This window comes from Enhydra lutris, unplaced genomic scaffold, assembly GCF_002288905.1.
Source record: "Enhydra lutris kenyoni isolate GAN:26980312 unplaced genomic scaffold, ASM228890v2 scaffoldscaffold38, whole genome shotgun sequence".
NCBI classification, from domain to species: Eukaryota; Metazoa; Chordata; class Mammalia; order Carnivora; family Mustelidae; genus Enhydra; species Enhydra lutris.
The window spans coordinates 19114768-19135534 of record NW_019154122.1 but is presented as its reverse complement, the minus strand read 5'-3'; the positions used below and the strand labels follow the sequence as shown (position 1 = coordinate 19135534).

Below are 20767 nucleotides of genomic sequence, written 5' to 3'. Positions count from 1 at the left end.
CTCTCCCGGGGACCTGGTCAGACCCGGCTCTCCCTATGAGCTGCCACATCTGTGTGACCAGTGACGGGCGCCCATCTCCCCACCGGTGTGCGGTTTCCATGACAGAGCCGGCGCATCTGGCAGAATCCGCCCCAGCGTCTCAGCACCCAGCAGGCCCGTGCTCAGCACCCACTGAACACATTAATGGGCGAGGGAAGGGAATGTTGTCTCTTGAACCAGTTTTTCCAAATCCCGTCCTCTATGACAAAGAAAGGAAACGCCTGCTGCCCTTCCCCTCTCCCAGCTGTGTGTGAGCACACGCCCTGGGCTTCCGGAGCCTGTGGTGGTCCTCACTGCCAGGGGCGGTCTCACACCAGGCAGGAGGCCCCGAGAGCCACCTCCTTCTAGACAGTCCCAAGGGGATACTGATGCAGTCCGTGGGGTCTGATGAGGAAGGCAGGCCCCTGGGTGGGGTTCTGCAGGGAGGTCTTTTCGGGAGGGACCCCCACCGAGGCCTTTGCTTGTGTCTGATGAGTCTAACGGAGCTTAAACTCCACCTGGCTTTCACCCCACCCCTAAAGCATCTCTATGTCATTTGAAAGCACCCTCATAAAGAACATTCATGGGAGGAAATCAGAGGCCAAGCTAAGTGGGGCCTGGCCACCCTCCTCCCCAACCAGCGCCGCTCTGGGGTCCCAGGTGACAAGGGAGGGACGACCTCCCTGTGGGGTTTGTCGGGAGAGGAGGGAGGCAGGGCTGCTGAGGTCTCTCCTGACCCCCTGCTGTGACGTTGCAGACTTACAGCAAGCCTCTATCACTTTAATAATTCCTTTTTAAAAGCCCACACCTTTGTGTTTTTTTCATTTTGGAAATAATAAGTGTCATTATGAAGGCATATGAGGCGCTGGCAGGGAGAGCTGGGAAATAGAAGCTGCTGAGAGCTGGAAGGGACCTGTCCTTAGCCCCAGGGACTTTGGCAGGTCTGTCCTTCGGCGACCAAGTCCACCCCCCCTTCCCCCTCCCCATCCCCTCACTTGGCAGACTGGGAGGCAGTAGTCCTGTCCAGGGCCCCTCAGCACATGGCCCGGATTGGCATTTCTGAGGGGTGTCTGCCTATTCATTCCCTCCCTCATTCATTCCATGATGTGCCAGACACTCAGACACCATGGGGACACAGCAGGGACCTACGCTGACTGGATCCCAACCCCTGTCACGTGTGGAGTGGGGGGTGGTTGGAAAATCTGGGGACAAACACCTGTGCCTGTTGCCAGGGCTTGGCGGCCTGCGGGGCCACCTGCTGGCCGGTCCGGACCGCGCCCTCTACTCTTGAGGCCCTAGCGGGGTGCGGGGGGGCGTGCGGAGGCTGCCCACCCTCTGGAGACTGTCCACAGGCCTGGTGGCAGGGGACCCATTGTTTTGCAGAGCTGTTTTGGGGGGAGGATGCAAAAGCCGAAGTCCTCCACATCCCAGGGGCCACAGGAAAGTTTTCTGGGCACTGCACATGACCCATGTGCCCTCACCCGGGCCTGGGACAGGATGCATAAGAGACTCGGGTTAGACCCTTCCCTTGGCCCTCCTCCTGGAATAGGCCTCTCCCCGCCAACCCTCATGGAGAGCAGAGCCCCCCCCCACACCTGGCCCTCAAACCCTGCAGCTTCAGGCTCTGCCCCGCCCCCCACCGTCTTCCCTCCCCGGGGTGGGGTGCTGCAGCTCCAGATGCTGCCGGTACCGGCTTCCGGGACAGAGGTTCCGCATATCAGGTCAGATCACAGGTGAGGTCAGTCCCCACAAGGGCACCGGGACCCTTGAGGCTCTCACCCCAGCAAGGGCTTCCCTGGTTAGAAAGGGCTCTGGGGTCCGACTTGGCTGTTGTGTCTGGTGGGGGACATCAAAGAAATGGTGACGCAGTGAGATGGACAGACGCTGGCCCATCCTGCCGACAGCGGGTGGTGGGCATCCAGACCTGGACTTGCTGCTTCCTGCCCTGCCTTTCAGGCCGGAAATCAGAATGCCAGGGAGATGCTGTGGGGTATCAGAGGATCCCCCTCCATTCGGAGATGGTCTGTGCCCACTGAGATGCAACCTTGTTCTTCTCCTCCAGTCAGGACTGCCTGAGGCCATGTGCCAGGCTGGGCTCTGGACGGTCAAGGGCACAAGGCCACAGTCCGGCCATGGGCTGCTTGAGGGGCCTGACACAGGGACAGGTGCATCCCACACACACTTGCCACCTTGATTCTGCTCCTGTGGCAGATTCCTGCTCAGCCCCATGGGCACCATGCTGCTCCCCTGGTGTGGCAAACCCTTGTACCCCATCCCCTTTGCGCCCAACTGACAGCCACAGAGCTCTCTGTGGCCATGCTGGGGCTGTGGAGGGATCACCCACAGGGTGCAGCAGGGAAGCTGAGTAACCCGGGCATCAGGGATATTAAGTGGAGACTCAAAGGAAGTGTGGGTCTGGGCAAATGTGCTTCTGGGAGAGGGATGTCGGCATGTGCAAAGGCCCTGAGGCAAGGGGAAGCAAAGTGGCCAGGTATCTGGAGGGGAGTGAGGCAGGATGAGGATGGTGGGAGATGAAGGCAGAAGGGAGTGGGGCCCCAGATCCTGTAGGGCCTATGGACTTTTCCTGAGAACAGTCGGAATCACTAGGGGTTTTAAACACCAGATTGATGGACATGGACATGTTTTATGTTTTTAAGGAAATTGGAGGCTGCTGCATGTGCCTTGGACCAGGGGTAGCAACGGAGGTGGTGGGATGTGGCAGGAATCTGGAAATATGCTGAAGGTGGTGCTGTCAGGATCTGCAGACGGAGGCGTGTGGGGTGTAAGAAGGAAAGGAGGTTTTTTTTGTTTTTTAGATTTTATTTATTTGTCAGAGAGGGAGAGAGAGCGAGCGAGCACAGGCAGACAGAATGGCCGGCAGAGGCAGAGGGAGAAGCAGGCTCCCCACCGAGCAAGGAGCCTGATGTGGGACTCGATCCCAGGATGCTGGGATCATGACCTGAGCCGAAGGCAGCCGCTTAACCAACTGAGCCACCCAGGCGTCCCGGAAAGGAGGTTTTTGAACTGAGCAAGATCCGCTAGGGTGAGAGGATGTGTGTGTGCGCGCACGTGCGTGCGTGTGTGTGTGCGTGTATGTCATGTGTGTGCATGTGGGGGGGTCAGGCTCAGCAGGAACTCGGGGGAGCGACTTGCCTCGGGTTGGTGTTTGGAGCCCTGAGTGGAAATGAGACACAGGGGCCAGAGGCAGGGGGCATTTAAGAGTGAGACCAGGAGGAAGCAGCAGAGGGAGATGCAGGGGAGAGAAGGGGGGAGCAGGGGGAAAGGCAGAGAGCAGCACCCTAGGGTAAGAGCTTCTAGGAGGGGCCAGACAACTGCCAAGGGTCAACCAAGAAGTCTAAGAATGCACCATTGTATTCAAAACATGGGAGTTGATGACAGTGCGGTGTGGGGTGGGGGCTGCTCAGGAGAAAGTAGTGGGAGATGGAGCAGGCATGAGGACTGCAGACTCCTGGCCGTTTGTTGTAAAGAGGAGCAGAGAAACAGACAGGTGGGGACAGCTGACAGCATCTTAGGTAGGTGAAAGGCAGGTTTTCAACAGGTTTCTCTGGGTCTATCTCTAGGGAGAATACGAGTTCCATGTCCATGACTGTCTGCTTGGTTCTCCAGGCTCACCCCAGGGCCTGGTTCCCAGGAGGTGCCAGGAAGTGTCCAGGGAATGAAAGTGTGGGGAGTCCTGGAAGCCCCTCTGCTTGTCCAAGTGGGGCATGAAGGCTTGGCCAGGCCTGGAGTCCCGGGTCAGAGGTTGCCAGCTGGGTGGTGTGGGGAAGGGGAGGACGAGGGGAGTGCCGACCTGAGCTGGGGGGCCCACCTGGTGCCCAGGTGAGGTCATGCAAACGCAGATTTGGGCCCTGGGGATGCAACCAGGATGCGGCCCCTCAGGGCCCTGGAGAGTGTCCGGATGAGACTGTCCAGATCAAGTGCCGCAGGGTTATTAAGACTCACGGAGGCTGGAGATTCAGAAATGAAGGTCACGGGCGACGTGGGTAAATGCAGTGTCCTTGTCCGGGCCGAGGAGTGATCCGGAGCAGAGGGAACCGCCAGCTAGTGTAGACAAGACTTCGGTACAACAGGATCTCGGATTCCGGAAGGAGAGGAGAGCAGCTGGGGCGAGAGAACCAACTGAGCCGGACCGTCCCCGCGACGTTGGCTGGGTTCTCTGCTCCCATCCCTCAAGTCACTGGCGACCCTTTCCCACTGTCCCCTAGACCAGCGGCTCTCGGATCGCGCTCACCTGCGAACTACCCAGAGCTGGTTTGCACAGACCGCTGGAGTTTCGATTCCGTGCGTCTGGGCTTGGGCACCCGAGGTAGCATTTCCAATAGGTTCCCGGGGCGCTGCAGCGCAGGGGCCCCACCTGGGAAGCGCGGTGCCCGGAGCCCACCTCCCCGAGGGGTCGGCGCTCTGGGCCGACCGCGCACCGCCTCCGGTTGCCGGGCAGAGCCGGGCCGCGCGCGCCTCCATTGGCCGCAGGTGGGCCGCGCCCCGCCCGACAGGTAGTCCGCCCCGCGCGGAGCCATTGGGTCGCCGCCGCGGGGACCCCCGGGGATTGGCCCAGGTAGCGGCCCCGCCTCGCCCTCATTGGCCGCAGGTGCCACCGCCCCCGCCCCGGGACCGCCCGTCCCGCCGATTGGCCGCCCGCTGGGCCTCGGGTCGGCCAGGTCCGGCCCCCCCCCCGCCCCGCGCCACCCCCCGGGCCTGACGCCGGGATTCCGTGCGCGCCCCTCGCGCGTCCCCGCCGGCCGTGCCCACGTCCCGCCCGGCCCGCCACCCAAGTTCCGCGGAGTTGGCCGGCCCCACGCGCGTGCCCTGGGTCCCGGCGCCGCGCCCGCCCTTCCGCGTTCCGCCGCCGGCCCCACCTGGCGCCCCGGCCGGCCGCTGGGTCCCCGCGCCATGGCCCGAGTGCCCGGGGCGCGGCGCTGACGGCGGCCGGCGGAGCTCGCCATGCCCAGCAGGACCGGTCCCAAGATGGACGGGAGCGGCTGCCGCGTCCGCCTGAAGGCGCACTACAGCGGGTGAGCGCCTTGCGCCCGACGGCGGGGCCGGGGGCCCTCGGGCAGCGCGGGCGCGGGGAGACGGCCCGGCCCGCGCCTGCCGTCGGGGAGGGTGTAGCCGCTCGTGCGGCGCGGGAGGGAGGAGACGGCGAGGCCCCTCCAGGCCCAGGGGCGCCCCGGGAGGTCCTGTCGCGCGGTCGCCATGGAGGGGGCCCGGGACGCGACGGGCGTTCGAGGCGCCCTGGGACGTCTTTGGCGGGAAAGCGCGCGGGGCGGGCTGGGTCGCCGGGTCCTCTGGCGCCCGGGCGCGGAGCGCTGCGGGTGCGGGCGGCCGCGCGGGTCCCTGCCCGCCCCGGTGAGGTCTTCCCGGGCCGGGCCCGCCCGGAGGAGGTTGCGGGGCTAGAGGCGGCGGTCGCCGCGCGCTCCCCCGCCCTGGGCGCAGCCCTGACGTTCGCTGCGGAGTTGACTGGACGTTACGGCCGCAAACCTGTAAGACTGAAGTTTTAGCCGAATGGAACTGCGGGCAGAGTTTTAAACATAAGGATTTCCTAAACTTTTCCCAATTTATCCGGCCAGAGGTCTCCATATACAAGAACAGTTTGACGACCCAGGGGAAGGTCTGGTGCGCTGAGCTACCCGCGGGGGCGCGAATCGGGGCGGGGAGGGGGGTCCGCGTGCGTCTCCAGGTGCCGCTCTTTTGGGACCGGATCTTTCGGACTCTGGACTCGACCTGCTCGCTGTAAAATGGGGCGAGCAGGCATCTCAGGGGTCAGAGGCTGGGAGCGTCTGGCCCTTCCCGCGGAGCAGCCCTGGGGCGGGAGGCGCCCGGAGGGCGGATCCTGCCTCCGCCCGAGCGCGGCGCTCGGGCGGGAGCTCAGCTCCTCTGCGGCGGCCTCTTTACGCCGGTGGTCTCGGTGGTCTCACGGGTGCATCTCCGCGTACATCTCCAGGCTGAGGAGGGGCTTGGGGCCCTTGACTTCGCGAGGGCACCCTGTTTGGGGTTTCAGGTCGGAACTCCCCTGTCCTTTCTGCCCGCCTCACCTGGGTCACCTGGGAGCAGACCGTGTGTGGGAGACTTGGTGACAGGGCTCTAGGAGGAATGAGTTCTGGGGGGAGGATGGCCAGCCTCCCAAGAAGAGGGCCCCGAGTCCTGACTTCTGGCCTGGAAGGGTGCTTTGCCTATTAAAACTGGTTCTCAGACTCATGGGAGGGCCAGACATCTTGCCTTGCTGGTGGGTGAACCCTGAGGAAGGCGGACCCTGTGTCGGAGACAGCCCTCTTCCCATCCAGGAATCGCGGGATTGAGTAAGCTCCTTTGGGAAAAATCAGGGTTGCTCCTCAGTGAGAGTAGGTCCGCACCCCAGCAGCCCAGGGTGGGTGGGGACTGGACCCCCCCCCCCGCCCCCCAGGCTGCCTCTGGGCTGGGTTCAAGTACCCTCCTTCAGGCACTGAGGGGAGGGATGGAGGCAGGCAAGGCTGGTCTCTGGCAAAGTTGACTGCAGCCCTTGGGAGTTCCAGACGGAGCTTCCACTGTCCCCAGCCCTGCCCCTGACTTTGGCCTCTGGAGAGCGCTTTGGTTACTGCCAGTAACGTGACCTGTTGCTCTAGTTTCCCTGGGCTGACGAGGCCCCCAGTCATCTGTTCCTCTCATTCCCTCCCTCCCTTCCCCCCCCCCCCCCCCCCCCCCCCGCTTTCCGCTCTCCTCCTCTCCCCACCCTTCCCGTCCCTTTTCCTCTCTTCCTTCTCTTCCTCCCACTCTTCCTTTGTCCCTCTGTGCTTTCAGTCCTCGGTTCTGTCCCAGGCCGCACTGGGGTTCCTGCCATACCTCACCTCTCTCTGCCTCTGGCCTGGTCCCTCTCCTGGGGGACTTGACGCCTCCCCTTCTGAGTTGGGAGGGGCAGGCCTCGGTGCTCTAATGAGGCTGGTTCTGGGAGGCACCCGTCAGGAGCTGCACTTGTCTGACCGACCCCTCGACCCCTTGAGTTCTGTCTCTGGGTGGGACTGTGCTGCCCTCTCGCTGCTGGAAGGTGGTTTGGGGGCAGCAGGGCCGCAGCGGGAGGTCAGACCCATTGAAGATGTCATTCTGAAAAATAGGGGGCCCCCAGTTTGGCCTCTGGAGGATGTGCCAACACTGGGGTCCAGCAGCACCTGTGTTTCTGGGGGACCTCCAGGCGAGGCACACTGGTGTTGGAGACCCTGCTTTGCCAGGTCGAGTCTCAGACATCCACTTTTCTGAGCTCACAGGCACAGCCACGCGGGGTCTTCCTTCTCTCCAGCTCAAGCCCAGGCTGCTGTTTGTGTCATCTGCTTTGGGGGAAGGTCTGATGAAGCCAGTGGGCTTAAGTTGAGCGAACTGTGTCCACACCCCACCCCACCCCCGCACCCCTCCTACGTGACCTTTTGAATTGGAACCTGGTGCCTGAGCGAGTGCTCGCCTGGTTTCTGATACCCTGCCTCATGCTTACCACCCCTGCCTCCCCTCTTAGGGACATCCAGGTGCGGGATAGGTCTCTCCTCTCCGTGCAAGGGCATTCGTGATAGTGATTAGAAAACAAGACTGTGGCCAGTGGTTCTATTTGGGGGGCCTGTGATATTTTGTTTGGGAAAATTTTCCTCTGTGTAATCAATAACTCAATTAACCAGTATTTAATTTGATTTAAATATGCTTCTTGGTGACACATGTCCACCCTCTTTGCCCCAGGGACATCCTGATCACCAGCCTAGATGCAGCCATGACCTTCGAGGAGCTCTGTGAGGAAGTGAGAGAGATGTGCGGTCTCCATCAGGGACACCCACTCACCCTTAAGTGGGTGGACAGTGAAGGTAGAGCCCTTGGTCTTCTGTCCGTCCGACTGCAAATCTCTGGATCTCCTCTGTCCGTTGTTAGGTCAGCCCCTCTGTGAGGAGATTTAAAATTATGGGATTAAGCTAGTTAACAGCCGTCTTCCCCTGTAGGGTGCTGGAAATAACTTCCTGGAGAGGCTGGTCAAAACGGAAGCTGGGTGGGGGCGGGGGCAGGGAAGGGCAGATGGGGAGTGGGCTGCAAGGGTCTCTGTCCCTACCTGGGGCCAGCCCTTGCCCTCCTTCCCTCTCTCCTGTTCTGGGCTTTCCAGTGGGTGATTTGGAAGGATAAGCTCTTTCTTATTTTCATCTCAGGGAGTGCTGGAGGGTAAGTAGCTAGGCCCCCATAGTGTCCTTTCCCCCCTCTTCCCTCCCCCTCTGCATCCTTCTCTCTCTCAGTCAGACACACATCTGAGAAAGCTAGGGAGTGGGGACACAGTCCAGCTGCCAGACGAGGACACGGGGAGCCAGGGGAGCCGCAGAGTAACCCCCTGGGACGTTGGTTCTGTGCCTTTCTGTGTTCCTCTCCAGGATGGGGGCAGGGAGCCTTTCCTTTCACCGAGGACTAACCTAAGAAGAATGTCCTTCATCTTGTCCAAGCCAGGAACATTAGCACGGTTTGGCTCTGTAGGTAGACTTCTCGGGGCTTGTACTGGGGATCCGCTGGTTCTGATGTGGACCCCCCCGTCCTGTTACCCGTTCTCGGGTCTCCCAGCTCCGCAGTGGGCGACTGGTCAGGAGCAGCCAGACCCTGCCCTTCCTAGCCTGAGTTGGACCCCTTTGCCTCAGGCCTGCGGCAGCCTCAGTGATGTCTCTTGCCCTGCCTAGGTGACCCCTGCACCGTGTCCTCCCAGATGGAGCTGGAGGAGGCCTTCCGTCTGGCCTGTCAGCGCAGGGACGAGGGGCTCACCATTCACGGTCAGTGGCAGCCGGGGGGGGGTGGGGGGTGGTGCCACTGTGGTCTGGGGTGGTGGGAGCCCAGCATGGTTTCCAGATGGCCAGGGGGACTAGAGAACACATCGGGGATCATGGTTTAAAATCTTAGGATTCCAGAGAACTTAAGGATGTTGAATATAGTGTGATTTGGGTTTGTTTCTTCTCTTACACCTTGTTAACCCAAATAAAATTGCCATAGCTGATAAAGAGTCAGAAAAGCTCCTTCTCACTAGACACAGGGGCCCGGGTTCTGGTTGCCGGTCCTCACTGTCACCGTTCCCTGGAGGCCAGCATCACTGGTACATCAGAAGCCTGGGCCCTCTCACCGGCCTCCACCTTTTGGGAAGCTGGAAGGGTCCCAGCCCAAGTGTAGGAGGGCAGGTGGATGAGGGGACACTTGGGGTGGATGAGACCCTCCCCTGAGCCTGTCTCCCGGCTCACAGCTGTTATCTGAGAAGCTCAGAGCTGCTTTATAGACTGATCATGGGAAATAGGAATTATTATGATTTCAGTATAGTCTGAATTGGGGGTTTCAGGCTGCCCCCCGACACTCTTGGGGGTTCTTCGGGGTGTCTGAGCGTGGTTCGGACCAGCCACGTCTGCATTCACTCCTGTGCAGCCCAGACCCTTGGCCAGGCAGGTGGGCAGGGACAGCCGGGCCAAACCTGACACCGCTGGGACCGGTGCTCTCAACCAGGGGTTCCGTGGGGCCATGTTCTCCCTGGGGCGGGCCCAGTGTTGGTTACGGGGTCCCGCTTCTGCAGTTCTGCCTGGACATGGGGTTTGTGCTGGGAGCCCTCGCCCGGCCGGCGTTCTTGATGGTGGTGCCTTCCAAAGACAGCGTTATTTTCTAGATAAGGAAGTGGTTGCTTCAGTTAAGTGTTAATACTTTGTAAGCTCCTGCCTGAATAATCCATGAGGGAAGCCCAGGATGTATTTTAAGATATTTAATTTTGAACTGCACCTTGAGTGCAAAACAGAGTCTAACGTGCTTTCAAAAGTCCACTTTGAATTAGGTGCCGCTCCTAACTTGCGTGTTAATTTACCGCTGTGAGTCGGGAGGCCTCCTGGGGCAGCCCTGGTCCAGGGTCCCCCACTGCCTCTCCCCCAGAGGTTTTCACTGCATTTCGAAGTCCTTTTAAAGCAGGTTTGGGCTTCCACAGTTGTGCCACAAGGAGCATCCCCTCAGAGCAGGCTGGTCGGCAATGTGGGCTTTGTGGGGGGTTCATCCGGTTGGCCTGACGTGGCGTAGGACCTTCCGGGCCACACTCAGTGACAGACTGCTCTCTCTCCCTCTCTCCAGTGTTCCCCAGCACCCCCGAGCAGCCAGGCATGCCTTGTCCGGGAGAAGACAGTGAGTACTGCCGTTCGCCTATGACTCGTGTTGTGCATCGTGGCTTGAATTCCCGATCCAAGTGTCAGGAGTGTGCAGACCGGGTGCCTGTTGTGGCCGCGGCTTAGGAATGTGTGTCCTCACGAGGCGACCGAAGGCAGAGTGAGCGGTCGAGGTGCCCTGACGTGGGGTTTCCGCAGGCGCCCCTGCCTTTGCCGGTGTGTGTGCTCTGGCTGACGAGGGCTTTTCGGGACACTGGCTTGGTCCCTTGGTACCAGGAGGAGCAGTGCAAGCAATGCTGTGACCCCCGCGGAGGGAAGGGCCCAGGCACCTGCCCAGCCACCCCCAGACCTGGCCATGTGCCCTCTCTCCGGCCCCCACGGGCCCCCACGGATGCAGGGATGTGGGTCTGTTGACACGGGAGGAAGTCCCAGGGGCAGTGGGTCCAGAACAGAGCTTCTGGCCTTGTCCCAGGGACCACCGGACCCCAGGCTGGTCAGAGCTGTCTGGCCCCACTTTGTCCTTGAGGCCAGAGCTCCCATGTGGGGCATGAATTGCTCACCAACAACCCAGACCCTCCTCTGGCCTGGTGCCGTGTCGCTCCTCGGAGCTAAGGCGGTTCCCTGGCTCAGCCCCGAGCAGATTGGAGCAGAGGATTCGAGCAGAGGCTGGGTGGAGGGGAGATGGTGAGTGGGCAGCTGTGTGCATCATTCTTGGGTTTAGGAAAGCAGTGGGGCTGAAGATAGATTTGGGGGCCCTTAGCGTAGAGGAGAGAGTGGCTGGGATTGGGGTCTGGCCTTGGGGCTTCCAAAGGGAACAGGGACCAGGGGACCCTGAAGGAGCCGCCAGCCAGGCTGTAGGGCCACGTGGACTCTGGATTCCTGGCCGCAGTGGAGCGGGCTGTCTGATGAGGCCAGAAGGGCCGGGGCTGGCTGGGTCTCGGCCACAGCTGTCCTATAGGCAGTGGACAGAGGGGCGGTTTTGGGGAGAGCGTAAGGAGCACAGGGACATGTTCCTTCCCTTAGTCCTGCTTGTGTGTGCGGCACACAGGCCGGGTGGGGGGCCGCGGGCGCCCTAGGACCTCCTAGCTGGGGGGCAGGTGATAGGCCCCATAAACACGGGATCGGTGTAGCCTGGGGTGGGGGGGGTGGGGGGGAGCGGCGAGGCTGGGAGGGGGCTGCGGCTGAGAGTCGGAGGCCGGGAGCTGCACTGAGGAGGTGTCCCGTGGAAAAGAAGGTTCCAGCAGTGGCCCCTCCGGGGAAGGGGCGGCCACATGGGCCAGGGCACGTGTGCGGTTGCACGGTTCGCTGAGCATGCGGCTTGGGCGCTGCCAGGATGTGGGTCCAGAGAGAGTTATGAGGTGGGACACGCCGTGGGGGCCAGGAGGGCCCGGGTGGGCCCCGAGGTGCAGACATGGTGACTCTGACAGAATGGCCTGCAGGGACCCTGGCAGCCGCGGAGGAGCCTCGGAGGGAAGCCAGCCTGGACGCCCCCCAGGCCGGGCCTGGCCTTGCGTGGCCTGGGGTCCCTGCCGCAGGTGGGAGTGGGCGTGGCCGATTGTGTCACCGCAGGGGAATGTAGGAATGTGAACTTGAAGCAGCACCGCCCTGGCTGTCCCGCCTGCCTGTGTCCTCGTGGTTGATCATCCCACCGGCCCTGGGCCCTGGCTGAGTCCCAGGCACGGGCTGAGGGCCGTTGACCGGTGTCTCCCTGCCCACCGATCCACACGTCCGCACCTGAGCACCAGGCGCTCAGGAGAACGGGCTCACCTCGCTGCCCAGGGCTGTGAGCAGAGTGCCCGTCTCATGAGGGGATCCCGGGCTCCTGGGCTCTTTGAGTGCAGGTGTCTCCCCGGGATTTTACTCTTTTGGCTTGATTCCCACGCTCATTTCGGACAGTTCCAGCCACTGACGGCCACCACGGACTGGGTGTGCTGTATGGTTTGGTGCCTGCGTGGGCTTTCGTGTTCCGAGTTCTTGGCCTCAAGCAGCAGCCTGACGCCCGGGGAGTGAGAGGGTCCGACAGGTGCCACGTGAACTGCGCCCCTGAGCTGTGTCAGGGACGTGTGAAGGGGGCTGGATGGATTGGCGGACGGCGGCCAGAGATGACAGGCAGCAGAAATGTGGTCCCGTGGTGGCACCTGGGCACGGGCAGCCACAAGGGCCACCTCGCTCCACCCGGGGCTGCGTCTGCTTTTAGCTGAACACCTTCCAGCACCTCCTGCTGCCCAAGTGTGTGGACTGGGGCCCCTGGGTGGCTCAGTTGGCTGAGTGTCCAACTCTGGGTTTTGACTTAGGTCATGATTTTGGGGTCGTGGGTCGAGCCCCGAGACGGGTCCTGTGCTTAGTGGGGAGTTTGCTTGAGGATTCTCCCTCACCCTCTGCCTCCCCACCGTGCACGCGCCCACTCGCTTGCTCTCTGGAATAAATTAATCTTTAAAAAAATAGTGTTGGGGGGGCGCCTGGGTGGCTCAGTGGGTTAAGCCGCTGCCTTCGGCTCAGGTCATGATCCCAGGGTCCTGGGATCGAGCCCCGCATCGGTCTCTCTGCTCAGCGGGGAGTCTGCTTCCTCCTCTCTCTCTGCCTGCCTCTCTGCCTCCTTGTGATCTCTGTCTGTAAATAAATAAATAAAATCTTTTAAAAAATTTTATAAAAAATTGTGCAGAGTGCCCATAACATAGAATGTATAACCACCGTAAAGTGAATGATTCTGTGGGATTTAGTACACCCCATGCTGTGCCACGCCTGCCTACTTCTGGGGCCTGTCCCGCCCATCAGCAGCCACTCTCCAGCCAGCCCCCGCTCGGCCCCCTACAGTCTCTGTGGGGTTACCTGGTTTGGACTTCCGGTCCTGGAATCACGTGGCCTGTGGTGTTTTGTAACGGGTTCCTTCTACTCAGCTTGGTGTTTCCAAAGTTCATGCCTTTGTAGTAGGTGCCACAGTGACATTTCTCTCTTTCCCAGTTTTATACTGGGGTGAATTACATATAACCGGACACTTACCACCCTGACCGCTAAGCGTACGGTTCATTGATACGAATTACACTCGCGTTGTGTGCAACCGTCTCTACCGTCCAGCTCCAGAACCGCCCTCATCTTGTAAGAGAGCACTCTGCCCCCGGTAAGCACTGACCCCCAGCCCCTGGCTCCCGGCCTTCCACCTTCTGTCCTGCCATTCTGACCACATTTGGTGTGTCCGTTCACGCACAGACGGCCCTTGGCTTGTTTTTATTGCCTGTGGTGCCGGATCCAGAAAATCCTTGTCAAATACAACGTGGTCGAGTTTTACCCTCTATTTTCTCTTCTGAGAGTTTTATAAATTCAGCCTTTACATTTAGGCTTTTGATGCATGTGGGGTTAATTTTTGTATATGGTGTGAGGTAGGGGTCCAACTTCATCCTTTTGCGTGTGGATATCTGGTTTTCCCAGCACCGCTTGCTGGAAAGAACAACCTTTCCCCATTGGATGATCTTAGCGCCCTCGCTAAGAACCATAGGACGCCACGGGAGGGTTGGTTTCTGGGCTCTCTATTCTCTTGGACTTCATGTTGTCTGTCTTTATGCCAACATCTCATTTTTCTGTTACTTTTTTCTTTCTGTTAGCTTTGTTCTTTTTCCAGGTGGCTTGGCTATTCTACGTCCCTCGAGATGATTTTTAGGATGGGTATTTCTGTTTCTGCAAACCATGTCATTAGGATTTTGGTAGGGATTGCATGGAATCTGTAGGTTGGGTCAGATGAATTAACACGGCAGTATTAAGCCTTCTAGCCCAACACATGGGATGTTCTACTACGTTTGTCCCATTTAATCCCCTTCAGCACTGTTTTGTGGTTTTTGGTGTCCCAAGTCTTTCTCCTTACTGCTAGGCTTACTCTGAAGTGTTTCATTGTTGATGCTACTGTAAAATGCAACTCTTGTCTCGATTTCTTTTTTGGATTGTTCATTGCTTGTGTGTAAAAATGCAACTGAGTTTTGTGTCCCATTTTACTGAATTTATTAGTTCTGACAGCGTTTTTGTGGAATCATTAGGGTTTTCTGTATCATCTGCAAACAGAGGTCAATTTACTTCTCCCTTTCCAGTTTTTGTGCTCTTACTTTTCTGTTGCCTGATTGCTCCTGCTAGAACTTCCCCGCTGTGTGCAGAAGAGAAGAATGGGCTTCCTTGTCTTGTTCCTGATCTCGGAGGAAAAGCTCTCAGTCTTGCTGGAGGCTTGCTTATAGGGCTTTGACTCTGTGAAGGTAGTTTCCATCTGTGCTGTAATGAGGAGCGCACATGGTCTTGGCCCCCAGGTTCTGGCAGAGCTCGTAAGTCCCCAGGGGTCTCCTGAGTGATGGCATTGTCTCCTCAATCATTAAGAGTCCCTTTGGAACACTCGGAGTTGATGCTAATGAGGTAACTTAGGGTGGGGCCTCTGGATGGGGGTGGTGACCAGAAAGACCTTGTGGGGGAGGGATTGGAGCTTCCGGTCCTCCCTTCTGACCTCTGGTGGGGAGAGAGGGTTTGCAGGTTCAGTCAGTCATGCTTATGAACTGAACCTCTGTAAAACCCCAAAACGAGGGTTCATGGAGCTTCTGGGTTCATGAACACACGGCGATGTGGGGAGAGTGGCTTGCCCAGAGAGGATGGAAGCCCTGTGCCCTTCCCCCATACCTTTCCCTAGGCATCTCTTCCGTCTGTCCCGAGTTAATCCAGTCACTCTAGCAATTTAATCACACCCAGGAGGGGATTGTGGCACTGCCTGATCTGCCATTCTGTCGGAAGCATGGGTGACAACCCGGATTGGTGACTGGAGTCGGGGAGGGCCGTCTTGTAGGACCGATCCCTTCCCGTGTGTGATCTGACGTCGTAGCGGAGTGGTGTCAGAACTGAGTTAATCGCATGGTAGTATGGGGAGAAACGGGCACGTGACGACCCCTGTGCCTTGTTTGTTGAGTGTTTTAAAAAAGTTGAATGACACCTGGGTGGCCCCGTAAGCATCTGCCGTCGGCTCAGATCATGACCCCGGGTTCCTGGGGTGCAGTCCTGCCTCCGGCTCGTGGCTCCTCTGGGAGTCTGCTTCTCCCTCGCCCTCTGCCTGCCGCTCCCCGTGCTCCTGCTCTCTGTCTCTCTGACAAATAAGTAAATAAATAAAATCTTAAAAAAAAAAAAAAAGTTGAGTACCTGTCAAAAGGATATCGAGCTCAGTTGTAGTCCCGAGCTCTGTCAGAAATCCTGCCAGCATCAGCCGGGCTCGTCCAGCACTCTTAGGCCTAAATAAACTGCCTATTTACGTGTTTGTTTTTATTTTAATTTTATTTTTTTCTAAAAGATTTTATTTGTTTGTCAGAGACAGAGGGAACAAGCAGGGCAGAGGGAGAGGGAGGAGAAGCAGACTTCCCACCGAGCAGGGAGCCCGACGCGGGGCTCCATCCCAGGAACCTGGGATCAGGACCAAACCGAAGCCAGATGCGCAACCCACGGAGCCCCCCGGGCACCCCTGTTTGTTTTTAGAGAGTGTGCACTCATGGGAGCAGAGGAGGGGGAGGGAGAGTCCGGAGCAGGCTCCATGCCCAGCGCAGAGCCCAGCTTGGGGCTCGATCTCATGACCCCTGAGATCATGACCGGAGCTGACATCCAGAGTTGGAGGCCCAGCTGACTGAGGCATCTTGACGCCCCCAAAACTGCCTATTTAGATCGGAAACGTGGAGTTGTCCATTTCTGTAACGTTTATCTCTAAACCCAGGCACCAAGTAGCCTGGTCCCCAGCACGAGAGCTTGGCGCGTGTCTGACGCAGCCTGGAGACACTCAGCGTGCCGCTGGCCGTCAGGCTGCGTCCAGCTTGCTCGAGGAATTCCTTCCGTGGTTCCAGCGACCTCGTGGTCTGCGGCGCCCCAACAGCCCCCACCAGAAGCCCTCTCTCACTCAGCATTTCCTGCGTCCTCCCTTCTCCTTTGGCTCTCCCGCTCTGCTGTGTTGGCGTCCCCTGGTTTAGTGACTGTTCTTATCCGGAAGGATGTTCCACTCTTCAGATGCCTTGTTTGCGTCCGTGAAGATGGTCGTGTGTTTTTTCCCTCCGTTGTGTTCGTGGGTGTTGCCCCGAGTGGAGTTTCGTCCACAAGCTGCGCTTGCGTTCTGGGGGCAGGTGGCACTTGGCCCCAGGGTGGAAGCTTTCCCTGTGCGGCTCAGTTCTGTTGGCCAGAATTTTGCCGGGGACTTTCCGCCGGTGATCACGAGAACATCGGTCCGTGGTTTTCCCTCCCTGCAGTGTTGTCTGCCCGGCTTCAGCGCCGGTGAGGCCCGGCTCCTAGAACGGCTTAGGCGAGTTCCCTCCTCTTTGGTGTTTTGGAAACGCTTGAGAGGGTTGGTGCTGGCTCTTTAAATGTTTGGTCGAATCTGCCGGTGAAACCGTCTGGGCCAGTGATCTTCTTCTTCTTCTTTTTTTTTTTTTTTTTAAAGATTTTATTTAATCATTTGACAGAGATCACAGGCAGAGAGGCAGGCCGAGAGAGAGGAGGAAGCAGGCCCCCCCTGAGCAGAGAGCCCGATGTGGGGCTCGATCCCAGGACCCTGAGATCATGACCTGAGCCGAAGGCAGAGGCTTTAACCCACTGAGCCACCCAGGCGCCCCAAGGACCAGTGATCTTCTTGTCGGGAGATCTTCGATTACTGGTGCTGTCTCTACTGGTGGTGGGTCTGTTTATATCCTGTTTCTTCGGGGTTTGGGCCGGGCAGTTCGTGCCACCGCCGGTTCCAGGCTGCCTTGGGTTCCTCTTATTTCTAGAGCATCAGTGGTAGGAATTGTCCCGCTTTAATTTCTGAGTTCAGTAATTTGAATCATTTTTCTTTCCTAATCCCTCTAGCTAAAAGTTTGTCAATTTTCTTGATCTTTTCAAAGAACTAACTTTTGGTTTCATTGATTTTTTTTTTTTCCCCGTTGTTTCTATATTTCCAATTTTGTGGATCTCTGCTGCGGTCCTCGTAATTTCCTGCCTTTTCCTGGCTGTGGGTTACTTTGTTTTTCCTTTTTCTTTTCCTTAAGTCATGACGTTAGTTGGCTGGTGGTCACGGTTGAGGTCGGGGTTCACAGGGTGGTGGCCCCCGCAGCGTGACCCGCAGCCTGGAAGCGCTTCTGTGCTTCTGGTCACGCGTATCTCTGTTTTCTCTCCCTCGTGATTTCTCCTTTGGTCCGTTGGTTGCTCAAGGCTGTTTTGTTTGATTTGGAGGCACGGGTGACTTTTCCAGTTTCTCTCTGTGGCTTGCGGCTGACTGTATTCTGCTGTAGGCAGAGAACACACTCTGTCTTCGGAGGCGCACGGAGACCGTGGGCACCGCGTGTGCGCGCTCTCCGCGCTCTCCCGGAGAGCGTCCCGCGGGCTCCCCAGAGGCAGGAGTGTGGCTGTCGGGTCCTGTCTGTCTGTCGTGCTTGGCCCTCTCCTTCCTTACTCTCTTCTGCCTGGCTGTTCCTCCCTTTTTAGGACTCAGTTGTGTTTCATTGTGCGGATTTCCTGCGGTTTGCTTCTCTCATTGTGCGCGGATGGACAGGCGGACGGACGGATGGACACGTGGCCCTCGGGCCATTGTGACTTGTGCTGCTATTGGCATCTCGTGCCCGTTCTAGGTCGGAAAGCTCGAAACAGGTAGCCTTGTTTTGGCCACACCTTAAAGACTGATCAGTATGTGTCTGTGCAGACATCATCCGAAGCCACCGTCAACAGGGCCCCGTGACGGTCCCCCACTTTGAAGGGGGCCTGACTTCAGTCCTGTCCTGGGCCCCGTCGGGGCGGACCTCCATGGGTGCCACCGTGCCTGTCAGGTGCCGTGATGGAGGTGAACGTGCTGTGGAGGTTCGGCGGGAAGGCCCGGCTCCCTGCAGTCAGCAACAAGGGCCCCACAGGAACTGAGAGACCCAGGAGGGTCCCTCCCACCACGTGGCAGTGTATTTCCAGGGCATTCCAGGACAGGTATGTGGCATGATAAGGAATTGAGAATCCTGGCAGATTGGTGGGCGCAGGCTCTGTGGGGACGGTGGGCTCGGTGTGGCAAGCCTGCGGTGGCTCTGGGTGGCTTTGGAGGTGCAGGAGTCACGTGGCAGCTCTGGTGTCTGAGGGAGGTGCGCCTGATGGCTCTGGGCAGAGTGCTCCAGGCGGCCCATGGACAGCAGCACAGAAGGTCCTTGTGGCCTCACGGGTCCCCTCAAGGCCACCGGGGCCCCGGGCCTCACTCACTGTGTTTCTCCCCGTGGGCACGTCCATGGGCGGCCACGCCGGTCCTCCCACCGGCCTGGCTCTGCGGCTTCGGTGCACGCTCCAGAGCCTCCTTCCAAACCCGCCTCCCTCACGTGCCTTTTAATGCCTCTGGTCACACGGAAATGTTAACGTTTGAGTATTCCATGTTCAAATCTGTTAATGTTTTCCTCTCTGGCTACACCAAAGGGTAGAAAAATTTTGTTTCTTGCCTTTTGGTCTTTGATCCATCTGGAACGTGAGTCTGTGTCTGGGATAGTGTGGGCCGGGCGTCTGGTGGGACACAGACCTGTCTCAGGTGGTCAGAGCTCTTGGGCCCCAGATGCAGCAAACCCGTCTCCATGCTCAGCCGGGGGCTCAGTAAGCCTGAATTTCTTGGCCCATAAGATGCAGCAAATGTCTTACTTGGGGTTGGTGGGGACGTTGACGATACCAACCAAAAGAGGACGGTCCCTCCCTGATCTCGGGGTGGTTTGCTGTGGGGAAGGGTCACAGGCTCAGAACCGAGTTGCCCTAGACCAGTCTGGAGGCCGGCAGTCTGAGTGGGAGGGGTCTGTCCCCTGACTCTGCTCCTGATGGCGGATGCAGGCTTCCGTCTTCGCGCAGCTCCTCCCCCCATGTGTGTCTGTGACTCTGTTTCTTGTCTGTTAAATGGGAGTAATGGGACTGTGTATAAAGCAGTGTTTGCCAGGGGCACCTGGGGGCTCAGTCAGTAAGGCATCCAACTCTTGATTTCCGCTTGGGTCACAGTCTCTCCACGCTCAGCATCTGCTGGGGATTCTCTCTCCCTGTCCCTCCCCGGGACCCCCGCACCGCCACTCATGCATGTGCACCTTTCTCTCTCAAATAAACAAACTACACAAAATCTGAAAACCACAGTGTCTGCAGAAGTGCAGAGCACCAGACCTTGTGCCTAGTGAGTGGTTATTCCATGTCTCTGAGGGGCGTCCAGTGGCCCTTACAGGCTGCACACTTTAAGGTGATTAACAAGGGGGGCTTCCTGGAGGGGGAGGAGTCTCGCCTGCTGGCAGGACTTGCCCCATGGAACTGGACCCCACAGCCACTGTCCCCATCAGGCAGGGGTGTCTCTGCCGTGTCTGCCACAGGCTTCGGGGACCCCTGTGGGTGGCTGCTGGTCCGGCTGCATGTGGTTGGTCAGGGACCCAGTGGGACAGGGTGGCCCTGCCGGCTGGTTCCTACCCCGGTCAGGCCCCTGTGGCCTCCCCATGGCCTGTGGTAGAGACTCAGCGCCTGCCCTGGAGAGGGCGTCTGCACCAAGGCTGAGCAGGGGCCGAGTGGAGTCGGTCCCGACTCGGCTGGACTTCTGGGTCCTGGAGGTCTGTGAGAATATTCAGATCAGGGTGCGGCAGCTCCCGTCGTCAAGGCCAGCAGTGCCCCACCAGTGCACTGAGACCTGGCACTGCTGTCCCCTGTGTCACTGACCCTGGCCCGTCACACACCCGAATGACAGAGACATCCCTGGACGGGCTGGTGGCCCTGGGCTGGCTCCCGCTGCAGCCCGCCCCCAGGGAGGGACGTCCCACGTTCTGAGGAGCCAACAGCACCCAGCCACCTCATGGGGGCCTGTCTGTGGTGGGGGGTTCGGGGCTGAGCCCAGCACCCACCGTAGGACCCTCTGTGGTTGGATGGAGGTTGTGCCTGGGCCAGGCCCCCGATAAGTGGGCCCCTCCCCAGCTGCGTGGGGTCAGGCAGGTAGATGTGGCCCTGTGTTCCCTTTCCCTGTAAACGCGTCTGTGCTAACAGCCCCTCAAGGGGCTGTGTGAGTGTCCCAGAGTCTCCAAGGGCTTTGGGCATGTCTGAGCCTCAGTAAGGGCCCCTCGCTGCAGCCCGGCCTGCTCAGGTGTGTTCAAGCCCCTGCATCGTCATTTGCAGGGGTGGGTGGTGGTAAGCAGAGCCCCAGGGTGTGTGGGGCTCTCCGCTGACCACTTGCTGGGGCAGGGACTTAGGGGCCAAAGCTCTTGGGAGCATCCTCCAGGCCCCGGGTGGGCCAGTCACCTCGGAATCCGGAAATATGCCTGTCCCTGGTATTTGTACGTATGTCTGTTGTTTTATTAAAAATCCAGTTTCACTCAGCTTTGTCTCAAATTACTTCCAACAAACTGGAAAAGCTAGTTATCCACCGAAAATAGGCTTCCATTAAAATTAGCAATTGCCAGTGGAGCCTGGGTTTTCTGGAGTTCTTTGGAACAGGGTGTTTTGGTCTGGGTGGGAGGGGCCGGTGCTCGTCGGGAGGATGAGGGCGGTGGCGTGAAGCTGGTTGTGGATGAGGCCTGACAGTGGACTCAGGAGACGTTTGCATCCCCTGCGGGGCCCCCTATAGACGTGCTTGGTCTGTTATCCTACGACTTTGCCGTCTTAGGGTCTGCAGGCTTCCTGGAAGGCCC

The 20767-nt window shown here is 59.0% G+C and overlaps 1 protein-coding gene across 2 annotated transcripts in view; it reads left to right on the top strand.

Moving 5' to 3' along the window:
- Positions 1-4896: 4896 nt before the first annotated feature.
- The window catches only part of LOC111154565 (protein kinase C zeta), a 106914-nt gene continuing 91043 nt past the window's right edge, over positions 4897-20767 (top strand). For both annotated transcript variants that reach the window (XM_022514214.1, XM_022514213.1), the window contains exons 1-4: positions 4897-5051; positions 7732-7853; positions 8700-8789; positions 10111-10161. In XM_022514214.1, the coding sequence (XP_022369922.1) occupies positions 4981-5051; positions 7732-7853; positions 8700-8789; positions 10111-10161 (334 nt within the window). In that variant the 5' untranslated portion in view covers positions 4897-4980. The remainder of the gene's footprint in view (positions 5052-7731; positions 7854-8699; positions 8790-10110; positions 10162-20767) is intronic.